Here is a 15,074-nt window from a genome sequence, read left to right on the forward strand (position 1 = left end):
GCAGCCAGAGGTTAATGGGAACGTTTAGAGGACGGCTGAGTCTTTTTGTGGTTTGTAGCAGGGAGAAAATAAATACTTCTAACAGGATCCCTCTGGCGCAGCAGAGCTGGCATGGTTGGTGTTCATCCACACTGTACTCACCCTGCCCCGTCCCCCTTTTCACCACTGCAAGCAACACACGTCAACAAGTATCTCCCCTCACTGTGAAGTATTGCAGTGCTGAACAGGCGTGGCAAGACCTTGCATTCGCCGCGATGAGCTCCAGCCCTAAAACGATTATCAGTGACAGGACTCGCTCCTCATCCTCACCGAGACTCACTGATGTTAATGAGACCTGGACCGGCCGTCGCTGTGGGCAGACGCGCGGGGAGGAGGACGAACTGGGGAAGATAAAGAGATGATGACAACAGCTGGAGATGGCGGGGCTCGGCCCTGTCACATATCTCATTGGATGGGGGGCGACGCCGCGGAGGTGAGGCGCGAGCTCTTCGAACATAATTCCTCCCTCCGGTCCACCAGGGGAGTTGACAGAGGAGGGGAGGGGAGAAAAAATGGAGGAGTTTAATACTGACGGTCAAACTAATGCGCCTCCTCTTCTCATCCATCCACCCTCCTTCCAGCATCACTTCTTTTTTCTCCACATCTTTGCCTCCAAATTTCTGCCTCCTCTTTGCTTTGTTTTCTACCCATCTCTTCCTCGCCTTGTGTCATGCATTCCTCTTGCATCGCCATTCTGCATGCTTCCTCTCTTCCTTCTGTTCATCCCTTTCCTTTCCTCTAATTCTCACTCTTCCTCCTTCTCTCCACCCCCCTGCCAAACCTCCAAACAGGACCTAATTGGGAGGCAAGAGTGGGGGGCCAGACCTTGACAGACAGGAGGTCAGCGTAATTGCTGCTGGCCATATTTAACATTAAGATAATCAGGCCATTAATTACCCTTTGGATCATTAAATCAGCCACTTGCAAAATGAAATTTCGGCCTCTATTACTCACTTGAGAGACCACGAGGGGAGGGCATTTTTCCATCTATCAGCCTCTCCTCCCAACCTCCCCTTCTACGCCTCTCCCTCCCATCCCTCCTGCCGCCTGGACAAAGCCTCTGCCGGCCTTGTCTCATTCCTCAACCGATTCCTCTTCTTTTATAGAGGTTTGAGTCACAGCTCTTTTCAGTCCTTTTGAATGAGGAACAATTTATGGTTAGGATTATGTTTCCACATATTTACAGTAATTTAATGGACAATGCAAGAGGAAGTCAAACTACTATTTATCCAATTAAATGCATTTTCACACCAAAAATAGTAAAAATGTTAACAGAGTAAGGCTCCACAGATCATCATCTTGAGGCTGATTTGAGGTCAATTTGCTTTTTAGTATAATGCTCAAATTTGGCCAAATTTCTGCTATTTTCTAAAGTCAAACAATTTGACTACAACATTTTATTAATCTACTTCGCTGTATGAAAATATGAACAGTGTCTGACTTCATATTAAGTTATCAATTTTCTTAAAATATGAAAGATTGAATTTTAGTAATGGCATCCTGCGAGGCTCGATTCTGGGTCTGCTTTAATTCAATGCATCACTCCCACCTCGACACACAGACACTCGATCAGGACCCCTTGGTGGGTGAATGTGAGGAATTGTGCAACTGATCAATCTGCAGATTAGCGTCACTATCAGTGAGCAAGAATAAAAACCAATAAGTCTTCTTCCTTTGTCGAGCTATTCTGTCCCGATAGTAGAAGGCAAGTTTGACCCTGAGGAAGGCTACAGGCCGGAACGGATAGGTCACGCAATAAAGTTGTTATTCATACTACAAGTGTTGCTGGAGCTTCATCCTTTTTTGATGTTTGCAAGTTGAAAAATTAAACTAAATGGGCCCCCAGAGAACTAAAATGTGATGTTAAGGGGCTCTAATCAAGACCGCCCTCTGACACATGAAGATAATCATAGATTTCTATTATTTTTCTATGCAGATGATACGCACCTACATGTTCTTAACCTGGATATGGCTCAAACCTTAACTGCTAACACCACTTCTTTGATATCTCTAATCTTTTTATTTACAAACGTTTTATTTCAAGAAAATCTAATGGATGCATATGATTTTTTCCCTCACTCCACACATATTTAGTGTTTTTAATGTGACTGTGCTGCTTTGTATTAACCAGCGGGCACATGCATTTAACCCCGGTATGTTTTGGTGCTCGCTGACGTCTCACACGTTGGTTTGTAATTTCAGAGGAGCAGAAGGCGTTGAGTGAATGCAACCTCAGTGACACAGCTCCTACATATCATTTCATAGACCATCACTGGCACTCCATAAAGCTGTCATAAAACCTCCACGCCTTCCTCTCCCTGTGTCTCAGGGTATGTGCGTGAGACTCATGCACGGAAAGATGCGACTATGACGAGGGAGAAAGGCATTTTAGCACTTCCAACTATGTCCTGTTATGACTTATAGTTTAGGAAAATAATGTATTTGCATGTGTTTGTGTATTTTCTTCAGACTAGTAGTACAAGACCACAGGAAACAAACACATGTGAATGTTTCCCAGAGGGTTAATATTTAAATTATGAGTAATTTTTGAGTGACTATAACACATTTCCAGCTCCAACAGTGAGAAGGCTGAAACAGCTTTTGTGTAATCTCTTAAAAAGAAAGAACAGCCACAGAAAGTGGAGAAGTCGTGGTGTAAAAAATAGCAGTTAGAGGTGGAGAAACGATGGAAGAATCAGAGAAGGAGGGGTAAAGATAGAAAGAAAGCCAGGATTTATGGAGGGGAAACGACAAACAGCGAGCCACTTAAGGAATGGACTGATAAATACTATCGACAGGACAGCAAAGGGGGAGAGAGGGGAGGAGAGAGATGGAGCTGCAGTGGAGCGTCGCGGGTTAATTGAGATAATATTGACCTCCTCCTCTAATCTCTTCAGGGGGAAACATGCTTCAGATTCATAAATAAATAGGAACATGAGCAACAATAAAAGCATTAGTGCCCTGATGGAGGAGGGCTAATGGCACGTCGATACTCAAAGATCGCTCAGTGTGAGTGAGTGTGTGTGTTTTTGTGTGCTGTGTATTCAGCTCAGCGCATACAGTCGTAAAGCTGAACTCAAATAGATTTGACTGTACAGGCATCTCCTTGTGTTTTCATGCCCAACTTTAGCCTGGATTTTGATTTATTGTATACATATTTTTAAGAGCTCTCACATCACTTTATTGCTTACTGCTTTTAATTTGTCTTTCATGTATTTATTTAAAAATTATTTTGACTACATTTACAGGTGTTTTTATAATGTATAAAATAAAAATCTTTTTTCTCATGCACATCACTCAGAAATAAAAGTCTTACTACCAGGCTGTAAAAGCCTTGGACTTGCACTAACATTTATTCCTCCTTTTTCATTTAGCAAAAATAAAAAAAAACGTGTTAACAACAAACATAATCAAACATAAAATCCTTCAAGTTTCTCTTCTGTCTGAACTTTTGGACTTAGGGAATTTATACAGTCCAAACAGATGCTCCAACTTTCTTTACTAGCATCTTCTTCTACATTTTTAGGACAATATGCAACAACATCAGGGATCTTAGGCCTCCTTCACACAGACCGAGAATCCAGTCAGTGACCTCCTGGCAACTACTGGTCACTAGGGAAAAATGTGCATTCCCTGACCTGGTGGTGAGCAGTTGCTGACCAAAAGGGCAGTGCAAACGCAAACTGGAAACAGAGACAGAGAAAGTCAACATCTTCCAACCAAACTATGGGCCAACCATGACAATCTGCTAGCAACCACAGCAATCACAAGGAGAAGCAGCACTGTATACCTCTGTGTGACCAATTTCACCTAGCAACAGCCAGCAATGGTTGCCAGAGAGTCACTGACCAGTCTCTAGCCCTCTGTGACTCAGGCCTTAATTGCACAACGGCTCCAACTATGAACAGAACAATTTGACATGTTGCTACAAAAGCAGGGCCCATTAAAAATATGGAGAGAGCTGAAATTAGATGATAAGACTTATTTATGTTATTCTAATACATTAGTTACACTAGAACATGCCCAGGCTACAGCACTGTTCACTGTTAGATGGTTTCTAGGCAAAACGATGACGAGAATATATCATGTCTAAATCAACTTGTGTCAGTATAAATGACATGTTACTGTCATGAAATGAAAACAGCACAATGCTCTCATAAGGTGTCGTAGGTGTAAAAACACTTAAAACAACAACAAAAAAAAGGTGGTTGCCAGGCAACATGATGGCATCATAATATATCATGCAAAATTCAACTTTTGTAGGTACAAATTAGATGTTACTCATGAAATGAAAATGATACAATGCTTTTATAAAGTGTTATAGGTGCATAAGTGCTAAAAATCTTTGTCTGCTGGTCGACGATAACATGATGGCCATTACATCTGATATAGATAAGAACCCTCTGGGGCCAAAGAGGCACCTGTGTTCTCAGTTTGGCTGATCATCTCCTGATTGTGTGGGAGGCCTTTGCAGACATACAGAGATTTCATGTAGTGTTCTTGTATAGTTCACCTGGACTCTAAAGGGCAGGAGTCTAAAATACAGGGTTTTTCTCATGAGAGTGTTTTCCTTCATTTTAAGATCACACACCATGTTGTTTTTTATGATGATGGCACATTGATAACAGCAGGGAGATTCATTAGATGCAGAAAAAAAATGTTTAACCTTTTTTTAAATACAGAATTAGGTTTGTTAAACATGAAAAAACTAAAAACCTGATGGTCAGACCTGCTCACGTCAGCCTAGTACATTCAGTTATTCTTGCACTGATTACTTCATGGTATATAAATGACTAAACTCTAAAATACAGAACTGCTACTATGATCGCATTGTAATTTCTGCTCATGCACATTTAATTTAAGAGGATGCCGACTTGGAAAAAAGACTGCCCTGATGGCTCCGGGATCAGGAATTTAAAGATATATATTCTCCAACATAAACAGCCTGCATTAAGTCTGACATATTTAACGCTTTTTAAGAGGACATGTAATAAATGACACAAGCTCTAAAGCTCAAAAAAGCACAGCAAAAAGATATATCTGATGGCTGGACTCACTAAACACCACTTGTAATGTTTATTTGCCTGTTTGTTTGCATATATTTGTTTTGTCTTGGTGCATAGAGGGTAAAAATGTTTGTGCATGTATAAGTGAGTGTGTGTCAGTGTGTGTTGGAGGGGAGTAATTATAAAGTGCTTCTGTTGACTAATGAGCGTCAGGGGGGCGAGTGGAGGGGGGAGGACGGGGAAGTCGATCTTCATGCGGATGGCAGTCAGCTCTAATTTGTTATGATGGCTGCTGGCTTCCCAGAGCAGCAGCATCCGATAATTACACAGCACACACACATATACGCACACAAAAATACACACAAACATGCAGGTACACGCTGATCAACACCAACGTCATGCTGAAGTTCACCGATTTGTTACTATTCCCTGTAGTCTACAAGACAACACACACAGAGGCAGGATTTTACTGTGTGGCATTTCTGTCAATATCCAACACACTCAGTGTGAACCCTTCTGAGCCACACACTGAAACACTGCCCACTGCCTGCAGTGAGCACTACTGCACCGACACCTATCTTTTAAAATACAATTAAAAATCAAATGTAACGCAACAAAGAAGGAAAGTTTCTCTGGAAGAAAAATTTTACTAATGGCGTCCCGCAAGGCTCACGTCTGGGTCCTCACCGATTCACTATTGATTTGAATTAAAAATGCACCTTGACCTACTGCTGCCCTACTGACCTACTGAAAATGGAGGATTGTGAGATATTATTCCCTGTAATCCTGTCAAGAGTGCTGCTTATCTGCAGCTGCACCAAAAACAACCAAACTCATCCTCAGGATCTCAGAATCATGTAAAAGTCCATCAACATTACAACATTTCTACACTACTTTGTTCACACCCACCTCCCCCCAAATTTTCAATTCTAACCTCCAGAAGAGCTGAACTCTTCCTCCTAGATGGTTCCCATGTTTCCTACCTGCTGGCATCTGGTCCAGGTTTGAGGCGTCCCTGAGCATTGGCCTCCCACACGCTGTTAGCCAGCTCATTGCCGATAGCTGACATCACCTTGATGAGCTCCAGAGGCCACTCGTCAAGGTCCAGAGAGCGAACCCTGGACAGGTGAGTGCCCAGGTTCCTGTGGATGCCTGAGCACTCGATGCAGATCAGGGCCCCGAGGTTCAGACTCGCCCAGTCCGGGTCTGAATGAGACAGGTTGTGGAAAATAGGTTACAGAAAGACATTTTCCTCCTTTTGGACAAAATACAACTTGCTTGAGATGTTATATCTAACAAAGATACTTTTTTCTGTAGAGTTACTAAAAAGTAGGAGTTCTGGGTAAATTTAAACTCTGTCTACAGAGGAAGCTCAAGAGATCCTGTTTAAATATCTGAAAATGAGCTTCATCATTTTATTTCTACAGTTTAAGCGACTAAAGGAGTATTTTTGTTTTATTTTAACTTGTCTCTTCCACACACCACTGATATATAGATAAACATATACAGCTGGTGTCAACAAATCCCACATCACCAATGCTTAAAACAATACAAAAACCAGTCTGAAGTGACATATTATTAAAACACAGCATTTTTCCATCCCCATATACAGTATAACCCACCACTACAGTCCAACACTGTGTTGGTGTGTTTGTTTTTCTAATCGATATGGTTGTTCCACGTTTTTGCTTAGTCCATCTTGCACAAAAGTTAAATCTAAATTAGAGGAACCAACTGAGGTGATTTGGGCACACGGTTAGGATGCCCATCGAGTGTGTTCTGTTTTCAGAGTCCAATGTTGGGCCACTCGCTGGGAGAGACTGCATCTCCAAGTTGGCTGGAGATGCTGAAGATCGCACACAATAACCTGAAGGAAGGAGGATGTTGTAGGCATTGAACTGGGATTACGGGACTCAATGAAATAACTGGATCCATTCTTAGATGGCATTACATAATCATAGCATTATGACTAATTTAACTTGGTTCATACTCACTCTCAGATGCTACATTGCTGTTTGTCTTTTTCTGTGTATGCCCAAAAGAATCATCTTCCACGACCAGTATAATGGTTTATTCAGTTTGTTTACATGAAGACAAATGTGACTGAAGGGTAATGGATCTGTTAGTGAAGGTTTTGTTTGTACTCACTCGGTGCGTCACAGTCGGCACAGCGACCGTTCCCTCGAATACTTCGGATCGACTGCAGAGCCATCGCCTCCGTCTGGCTCGGCAGACGAGACTGAAACAAAGAAGAAATACTCATTTTATTTCTTTATTTCATTTATTTGCAATTGTTGGATTCTATAAAAGAGTTCTGTCTCTTTTTAATGGCCTTGAAATACTTGAGCTTATGCTGGAGTATTCGGTCACTTTACAGTTTCCAGGAAAAACCAGAATTCAAACTCTGATCACACTCTTGTGGTTTTGACTGTGCTGCCTCTCAAATAGGCTAAAAATGTTTAAAACCTTGAGCAGATGCGAGTCGCTGCTGTTTCGGGTTAAGCCCACCAATGTCGGGGAGTGAAGGAACAACATGGCACACAAATGGAATTGGGGGAGGGAGGGGGGGAACGGCGTTTTTTTGGGTAGGAGGGCAATAAAAAGGCTGAGAGCCTGAGGCGTAAACACATCAGGCCTCGAATGAGACGGAGCCGCCTGCTGCAGGTGGAAAATGGCAACCGTGAGGCTCGATGTAAGCTACAGTAATTGCTATTTTCTAATTATGTGAGTGAACGCGTGAGTGTGCGTGCAGAGGAGGGAGTACAGCGTGCGTGTGTACATTTAAGGGCGATTTCACGTTTGTTGTACCTGATGTGGACATATGTGAAAATGACAAAAAGGCTCGAGCGGACAGGAATGGCTCAGCTCACCTTGTTCTTGCTGCTCTCGCAGGACTGCAGGCTGGCCAGGATCTGGCTCTCGATGACCTGAACCCAGGCGTCTCGCTCCTCATAGGAAGTGGCTTCAAAGTGCCACGTCTGCCCCGTCAGCGATACGATGGTGAACTCAAAGTTCTCCTCTTGCTCTGTCAGAGAGAGAGAGAGCAGAGATTCAGGACAGAAACTCAATGAAAACATGTCCTGACTGATTAGAGTGGATTTCAGCCCGGCCATTTGGTTTAAGAGCTTCACCATCAAACATCATCTCATCACGCTTTGAGGTGAAGGCAGAGAAAACAATCATGAAGCTACGCCTACAATCAATAAAACAGAATTTTAAAAAATTACTTTTGTGGCTTCGAACAAAGTTCAGATCCTCAGCTGCAGTCTGTAATGACTGACTTGATGCTTTTTAAAGAAGTCTTTCACGTACGTTTGACGGGACACCTGTTCGCCTGACCTATGTGACCCCGCCCCCTGCAGCCAGGATGTCACCCAAATTAAGGGTCCCTGGACCATCCTGCCCTCTCCTCTGCAGACATGTCAGTGGGAGAGGTCAGTCATTACAATCAAGGCCGGCTGGAGGGGAGAGACATATGGATCTGTTACCCAGAACCCCCTCAGAGGTTAATGGGACAATCAGGAGTCAATTAGAGTGAGTGTGTGTGAGCATGTGTGTGTGGTTGGATACAACTGAAGAGCAGATTCTGGGTCCTGGACCCTTTTTAGAGAAGCACCAGTGAGATCTGACAGCATGTCTGCAGAGTCATACATTAAAGGCACAGTTCACTCAATAACACATTTAATTTGTGGAGACCAACAAAAGTCTCCATACTGAGACAGTTTTGATGCGATTTACTAAAGATTTACAAAGTATTATAAAGAAAAAAATGATCAAATATCAAAATTAATAAAATGCCTGAGATATAATGAAATTTAAATTTAAAATTTACATGCCAAAATATATATATATATTTTTTCCACAAAAAAGGGGATGAAAAAAAATTTCATAGGAGAAATTAAAAAAAAACTTGAACATAATCTGCAAAACTATGTGAAAAAAAAAATTATAGAAGAAATAAAAGGAAAAGATTATGACAAAAAATTCACCCAAAATGCCACGTAAAATACCAGAAACAATGTGAATAAAATATGAGCTGAACCCAACAGACCTCTATAGCTGATCCTTTCACAAACTAACTGATACAAGAAATTCACAAACACACAAGTACAAAATTTATCCATTTATCTGCCAATTAGTTCACCATTCAATTTATGTAATCTAAAAAAAAAAAAAAAGAAAAAATTCTGTGAGAAAGTCAAGAAGACGTCATCGGATTTCTTATTTCTATGAGCAACAGTGTAAAACCTGAAAGGATTCATCGTATGAAGACAGAAAATAGGGAAAAGTTACAAATCCAAGTTTTCACTGATCGGCATTAAACAATGAAACCATCAACACATTTCACTGACACCACTAATTGTTCATAAAAACACTATCACATAGTTTTTAAGTCTTTATTAATGTGTTTTATCACTGCAGTTAAAATTGATCCTGAAACTCATATGTGCTCACAACTACATTACAGTGTAATTACATTAAAGTTTCAATGTTTGCATATTGACTATCGACTAAATAGGAGATGCAGACTAGACTGTAAAACAGCTGCCATCTTAGTGTCTTCTTCAGAGCTCATGCTTTATGTTTTCATTTGCAGTTTTGGGCAAACATGAACAAACTCTTCTAAAAGTTAAGAGGTAAGAAGAAAACGTTAAAAAAGTGAGTAAGTGGACCTATGAGTTGAAATTTGGATTTCTCAGGAAACTTTCTCACTGAGTTGAAAAACCTGTGTGTTTCTGTACAACTGCTTCCACATCTCATCACAGATGTTCGCACGTTTGTCTACATCTCGACCACATTTGGAAACCGTTAGTGACCACAGAAAGGGGGGGGCTGAGTATCATCACCACAGCAGATCAGACTAAAAGCAGCTTCTGTTTACAATTAACCCCAATGAGGAGAGGAGAGGGGGACATGGGGTAATCAGTTAATCAAAGGATGGCCTCCAGCATCCCTGATACTTCCCAGGATTCCTCAGTTTCTGTTAGTGTGACCCGGAAATGTTTTCCTTCATCCAAACCTGTGCAGTTCGCTCTCAGTGGTGAGCTCGATAATTACTCACGACACTTTGGGCGAGGGTTTCTGGAAGCAGCCGTTCGTGACGAGCGGCAGGAGAAGATGAGAGGTTTAATCAGTCGGAGAGCGGTCACTGCCGGCCCGCCAGGGAACGACCATTTGCTCCTCCTCAACTCCAGTCATTTGGCTAATTGGGATCGTCTCAGAGCAGCAGAGCCGAAGTTCCCCTCCGGCTTTGCTCTGGATAATCAATGGCCTTGTCCGAGGAGAGGAAGGACGGAAGGTAAGGATGGAAGGAAGAGCCCCGAGGCCAACGGCGGGCTGAGAAACCCCTGCATTTCCAGGATGAAGAGATTGAAAACACCTTTGCTCTCCAAAGTTTCTCTTGCTGGAGATAACTGAGAATGTTTTCATCTCTGCGCTGCTGCAGGCGGCTGATGGGCCGAGTCTGATGAGTTGATGTTAATTAAAACTACTGTTTACAAGGGACGGTTAATGGCTCAAGGTTAAACCCGATCTGTGCTGTAAACCAGCAGCTGAGTGCAGCGATTGTTTCTGAAAAATATGATGACGAGATTGAGCCTTTCTCATGAAATCAATGAAACAAGAGAGACAGAAGTCAAAACTCACCTTTAATAACCAAAACTGTGATGTAAAATATTTTAAAAAATGGAAACAAGCTGAGAGAAAATGACCTCTGAAATCTGATTTTTGCCAAAGTGGAGCTTCGAGCTGCTTTTTTTCCAGGTGATGTTTTTGGGCAAGAAGCCAGAAATAAGATTTTAGTGGGAACGACTGAATTAATCAACATTAACATTAATGAAGCCTAATTAAAACCTGCAGCCCCAAACTGGAAATGAGCTGAGGATAATAAAATGTTCAAAAACCAGCTCGAAGAAAGAAACATTCCCCCACAAATGTTTGAATTAGGTCCAAAAATGTTGAAGTGTTAAAAAAAATACTAATAAAATATGAAAGAAACCAGAAGAAGATAGCAATTGTTTTTTTTATATCAAATAAATGAACAAAATAAAATAAATGTGTAAAAATGACATAAAAAACAAAAATTATACAAAAAAACTATCAGAATTTATAAAATCAGCAAAAAATGCAAAGAAAAGGAAAAAAATTTAAAAATTAATGCTTTTACTTTTTTATATTTCCTTAGAAAAAATGTAATGAATAAAAAATCCTCCAAAAAGTTTATTTAAATGTCCAGTAAATATTGCTTACACGTCTTGAAAAGATGGAATAAATGTCAATAATAAAAAAAAAAATCAAAAACACTAATATACTGTACATGAAGTGAGTGAAAATGCCATTAAATGCCCCAAATTATCTGGAGAAACAAATAAAAAGTCCCAGAAATATTGAAGCTAAATCACCTAAAAGCTAAAGTGAATTAAACACAAACTGCTTGATCCTGATTCACAACTTGGAGCTTCAATTATTAATTTTATTTTATTAAAAAGTGTCAGTAGGTGTTGGTTTCATTTTAGCAGCACCTGCTGCTGCCCATTGGCCAGATTTTATGATGTATGGTGCCTCTCTGTGACTTCAGAGTGGGTGCTCCCACCATCAAATGATCTTTAGAGCAAAAGAAGTTGAAGCTCTGCGTATGAAAGTGTTTCTGATGAAGGACAAACTGTACATGATGCAGAGAGTGAGCGAATTCGGAGCTCCTGGGTGAACACCGGGTGCCTCTTCGTTCTAAATGACGGCTCACCCATCAAGCGCCGCCTGAGCCCTGCAGGGTCAAGAGCCAGAATCCCATCATAATTAAATTCCCATGATTCTCTGTTTTCAGGGGGAAGGGGAGGGGTGGAGGCTGCTTGACAATTATGGAAACCAACAATCCAGAAAGGCTCTGCCTCTCCTCAGCGTAAATTAAACACTGTTTCTGGATTTAAATGCTGCATGCTGACCCAGCGCGTTACGCCAGCTAATGAGTAAAATCAGGGGGATAAGAACCACTCCCACCACCCACTTTTACTATGAAACCCCCACCTGGAACCACGAGCTTTGGAGCTTTTCAGCCTCTTTTAAAGCATAGGTTTGTGGCACACATCTTGTTCCTGATCTGAGCAGCAAACAGGTAAAAGAAGCTGGATGCCAGAGCTCAGCAGGAGGTGAAGACCAAAAACAGAGACAAAATACATTCAGCAGCCATTTCATGATGAAGGAGCTGAGAAAGTGACTTCTTAGAAATAAAAGTATGTTCAATATGAAAAATGGAGCTTTTAGCTGCTTTACTCCAGGTGATAATCTGTAGCTGGATGAGGAGCCAGAAGTAAAATGTAATTGCAAGGAGTAAAATGAATCACCTTTAACATTAATGAAGCATAATTAATGTTGAAAACTTGCTGCTTCAATCTACAAATGAGCCGAGCAGATGAGGATAATATACAATGTGGAAAATGCCCATTTTCTTTGAAACAAAAAAGCAAATAAGACAAATTTAAATTCATAAAGAACTTTGAAAAATACAAGTAAAATATAAATAACATATCAGTATTAGTCCAAGTATTATTTTAGAGTAAAATTTCCACAAAGAAAAAAAATAAAACAAAATTTATTAAAACAATAACAAAAATTGCCTAGAAATAGGAATAAAATGAACAAAATCATATGAATAAATTTTCCTTAAGAAGTGTAAAACCAACTAATAAAATATCCAAAACGATGTGAATACAAAAATTATTAAAATTCCCCCCAAAAAAGAATGTCCAAGACAATTACCATAATTCATGTAAAATATATAAAAATTGCCTAAACATTTAGTGATATTACTACAATAAAAATATACTTTCTCAAAAAAGATGAGCAAATAAAATGTCCAAAAATGATACACAAATATAAAATCCACCCATGACCCTAAATTGGATAACCAGAAGAAGATGGGTGGAAGGATGGACAAAGATAAACAAAATATCCATTAAATAGGGAAAAACAAGATGTAAAATGACGTAAAAGAAGTTGAAAAATGCTCACAAAAAATAATACAAAAAATAAAATGTCCAGAGCTCTCAGAGAATAAGCAGCATGCAGCAGCTAAAGAGCCAGATACCTCCCTCAGGTGGTGGAGGAGACCAAAAATGGAGCTAAAAAAGACGAAACTCTGGATTCCTATTTACAAGGCGGAAACCATCATGGCTCTAGGATATGATGCTGCTGTTGTGTAATTGATCCATGAATACAGATTTTTTTTAATAATTTATTTTCCTTGACTTTAATTCAGATGTGACTGCTCTTTGTAGCACGTTCATGCAACAAACTGCTGAAAGTTGTAAACCTGCAAGCTCGTTCTAGAGCTTCTAACCACATCAGATGGGTAAATTCTTATTTTTCTGGCCACTTTAAGGACCATTTAGCTGCTGAAGTTACTTCAAATCCAGAACCTCTAAGGGGAACATCAACAAGCATGCACACTTTATGACAGTAAAGACCAAAGCAGGTCATTGCTCTAGAATTAAGGAAAGTTATTTAACAAACTGCACTTTAGCTTCTTTTTTTATCATTCAGATTGGAAATGGAAGCAAAATAAAACCTTAAGCTGTAAAAATGGATACAATTTTTGCTTTAAAGGTAACTTTTCTGTGATCCTCTGGGATATCTTCAGAAGCCCCCTTGATTTCTTGCTGCATGCCACTAAATGTATGCACGAGAGTAGAAACACACACGAACACGCAGACGGCGACAACGCCACGCTGTATTGGTAATTACTGTCACCGCTCTCGGCTACTGTGGGTGACATTCGCGCAGAGAGAGGTGGCGCCGAGGCAATTTGTGAACTCTGACACCGGCAACCTTTAACGGCAGAAAGAGAACAAACCAAATATACAGAATTTACAAGATGCGGGGAGGGATGGCGGCAGGAGAGGGTGGGGGTGCGTGGGGTGGGGGGTGGTAGGACATGCATACAAGCCTATCATCCATCCGGGGTGTGAGGTGTCGAGGCGGCTCAGCAGGAGGTGTGTGTGTGTTTGAGAGCGGAGGACGGGAGGTGCAATGAGAGGGGAGGCGTGAGGGAGACAAAAGGGGGCCTCGGGAAACACAAATTAAAAGCCTTAAATGTCACCGCACACAGTATTGGTTTGCGACACAGGTCATTACTCCCCATATTATTCGCAGCCTTTTACAACATTAATAACCTGGAAAATATTGCAGCCGATTGTTCAGAAGTCGCTCAGAAAAAGAAGTATGTGGTCTGAATTTTTTTTTTTGTTCTTGAACAGAAACCAAACCACAGGAGATACTTCGTGAAAGGGAAATCACAGCAGAAGATCTTCTTCATCTTCGAAAACACCATCACACAAAACGCACGTCACATGGCGTACCATCACCTGTACAGCTCATGCTTCCAGGGTGGGTGTGTTTGGTCGGCCGTGTCCTCACAGGTGAGGTGGGCGGGGCAGAGGAATACAAGTAGGGGAAAAACATGTTTTCGCCACTGGACCAAACACAAACGGACACACTGAGAAAGAACTGAGTGATTAGGGTGATTTGCAGTCAAAAGACTCTAAACTTTATCACAGGTCCGAAGTGAAACCTCTGAAATCTCTGCGTGCTTTAGACCGTTAAACAAATATAATTTTATCCCCACGGATGATCTTACCTCAATCTCAGATTTGATTAACACAGCTAGATGCGCTAGAGGAATTAAAACCCGCCTATTACAACATCAGGTACTTGGATAAAAAGTGGACAAGAAGGTAAACTATGACTGTTAGTGTGCACTCAGCAGCAAACATCCAGAAACCGACTGTAAAAATTCCTTAAAGATGAATATTTGTGGTTTTCAGTTTTGGGGGAAACTTGAAAATTAAAATCCTTAGATAGAGATTTTCCTCCAAAACCTCCTTAACTATCAGTTTTTACTCCTTCAGATGACTTCCGGCTCTTGTTTTTGCAAACAGCATTTAATATCAGTCCACTTCTATTCTTGTGTAGCAAATACATAGTTTTTCTTTATAGTCTTTACTTTACTCGTGCAATAAAACTAACGCACCTAAA

At 40.8% G+C, this 15,074-nt stretch overlaps 1 protein-coding gene across 1 annotated transcript in view; it reads right to left on the reverse strand.

Annotated features, from left to right (window-relative positions):
- Positions 1–15,074, reverse strand: part of agap1 (ArfGAP with GTPase domain, ankyrin repeat and PH domain 1) — a 128,987-nt gene that overhangs the window by 19,327 nt on the left and 94,586 nt on the right. Inside the window, 3 exon segments of the mRNA XM_030752466.1 lie at positions 6,029–6,251; positions 7,194–7,284; positions 7,916–8,070. Coding sequence (XP_030608326.1) covers positions 6,029–6,251; positions 7,194–7,284; positions 7,916–8,070 — 469 coding nt within the window.

This window comes from Archocentrus centrarchus, chromosome 2 (assembly GCF_007364275.1).
Source record: "Archocentrus centrarchus isolate MPI-CPG fArcCen1 chromosome 2, fArcCen1, whole genome shotgun sequence".
In the NCBI taxonomy this organism is placed as follows: domain Eukaryota; kingdom Metazoa; phylum Chordata; class Actinopteri; order Cichliformes; family Cichlidae; genus Archocentrus; species Archocentrus centrarchus.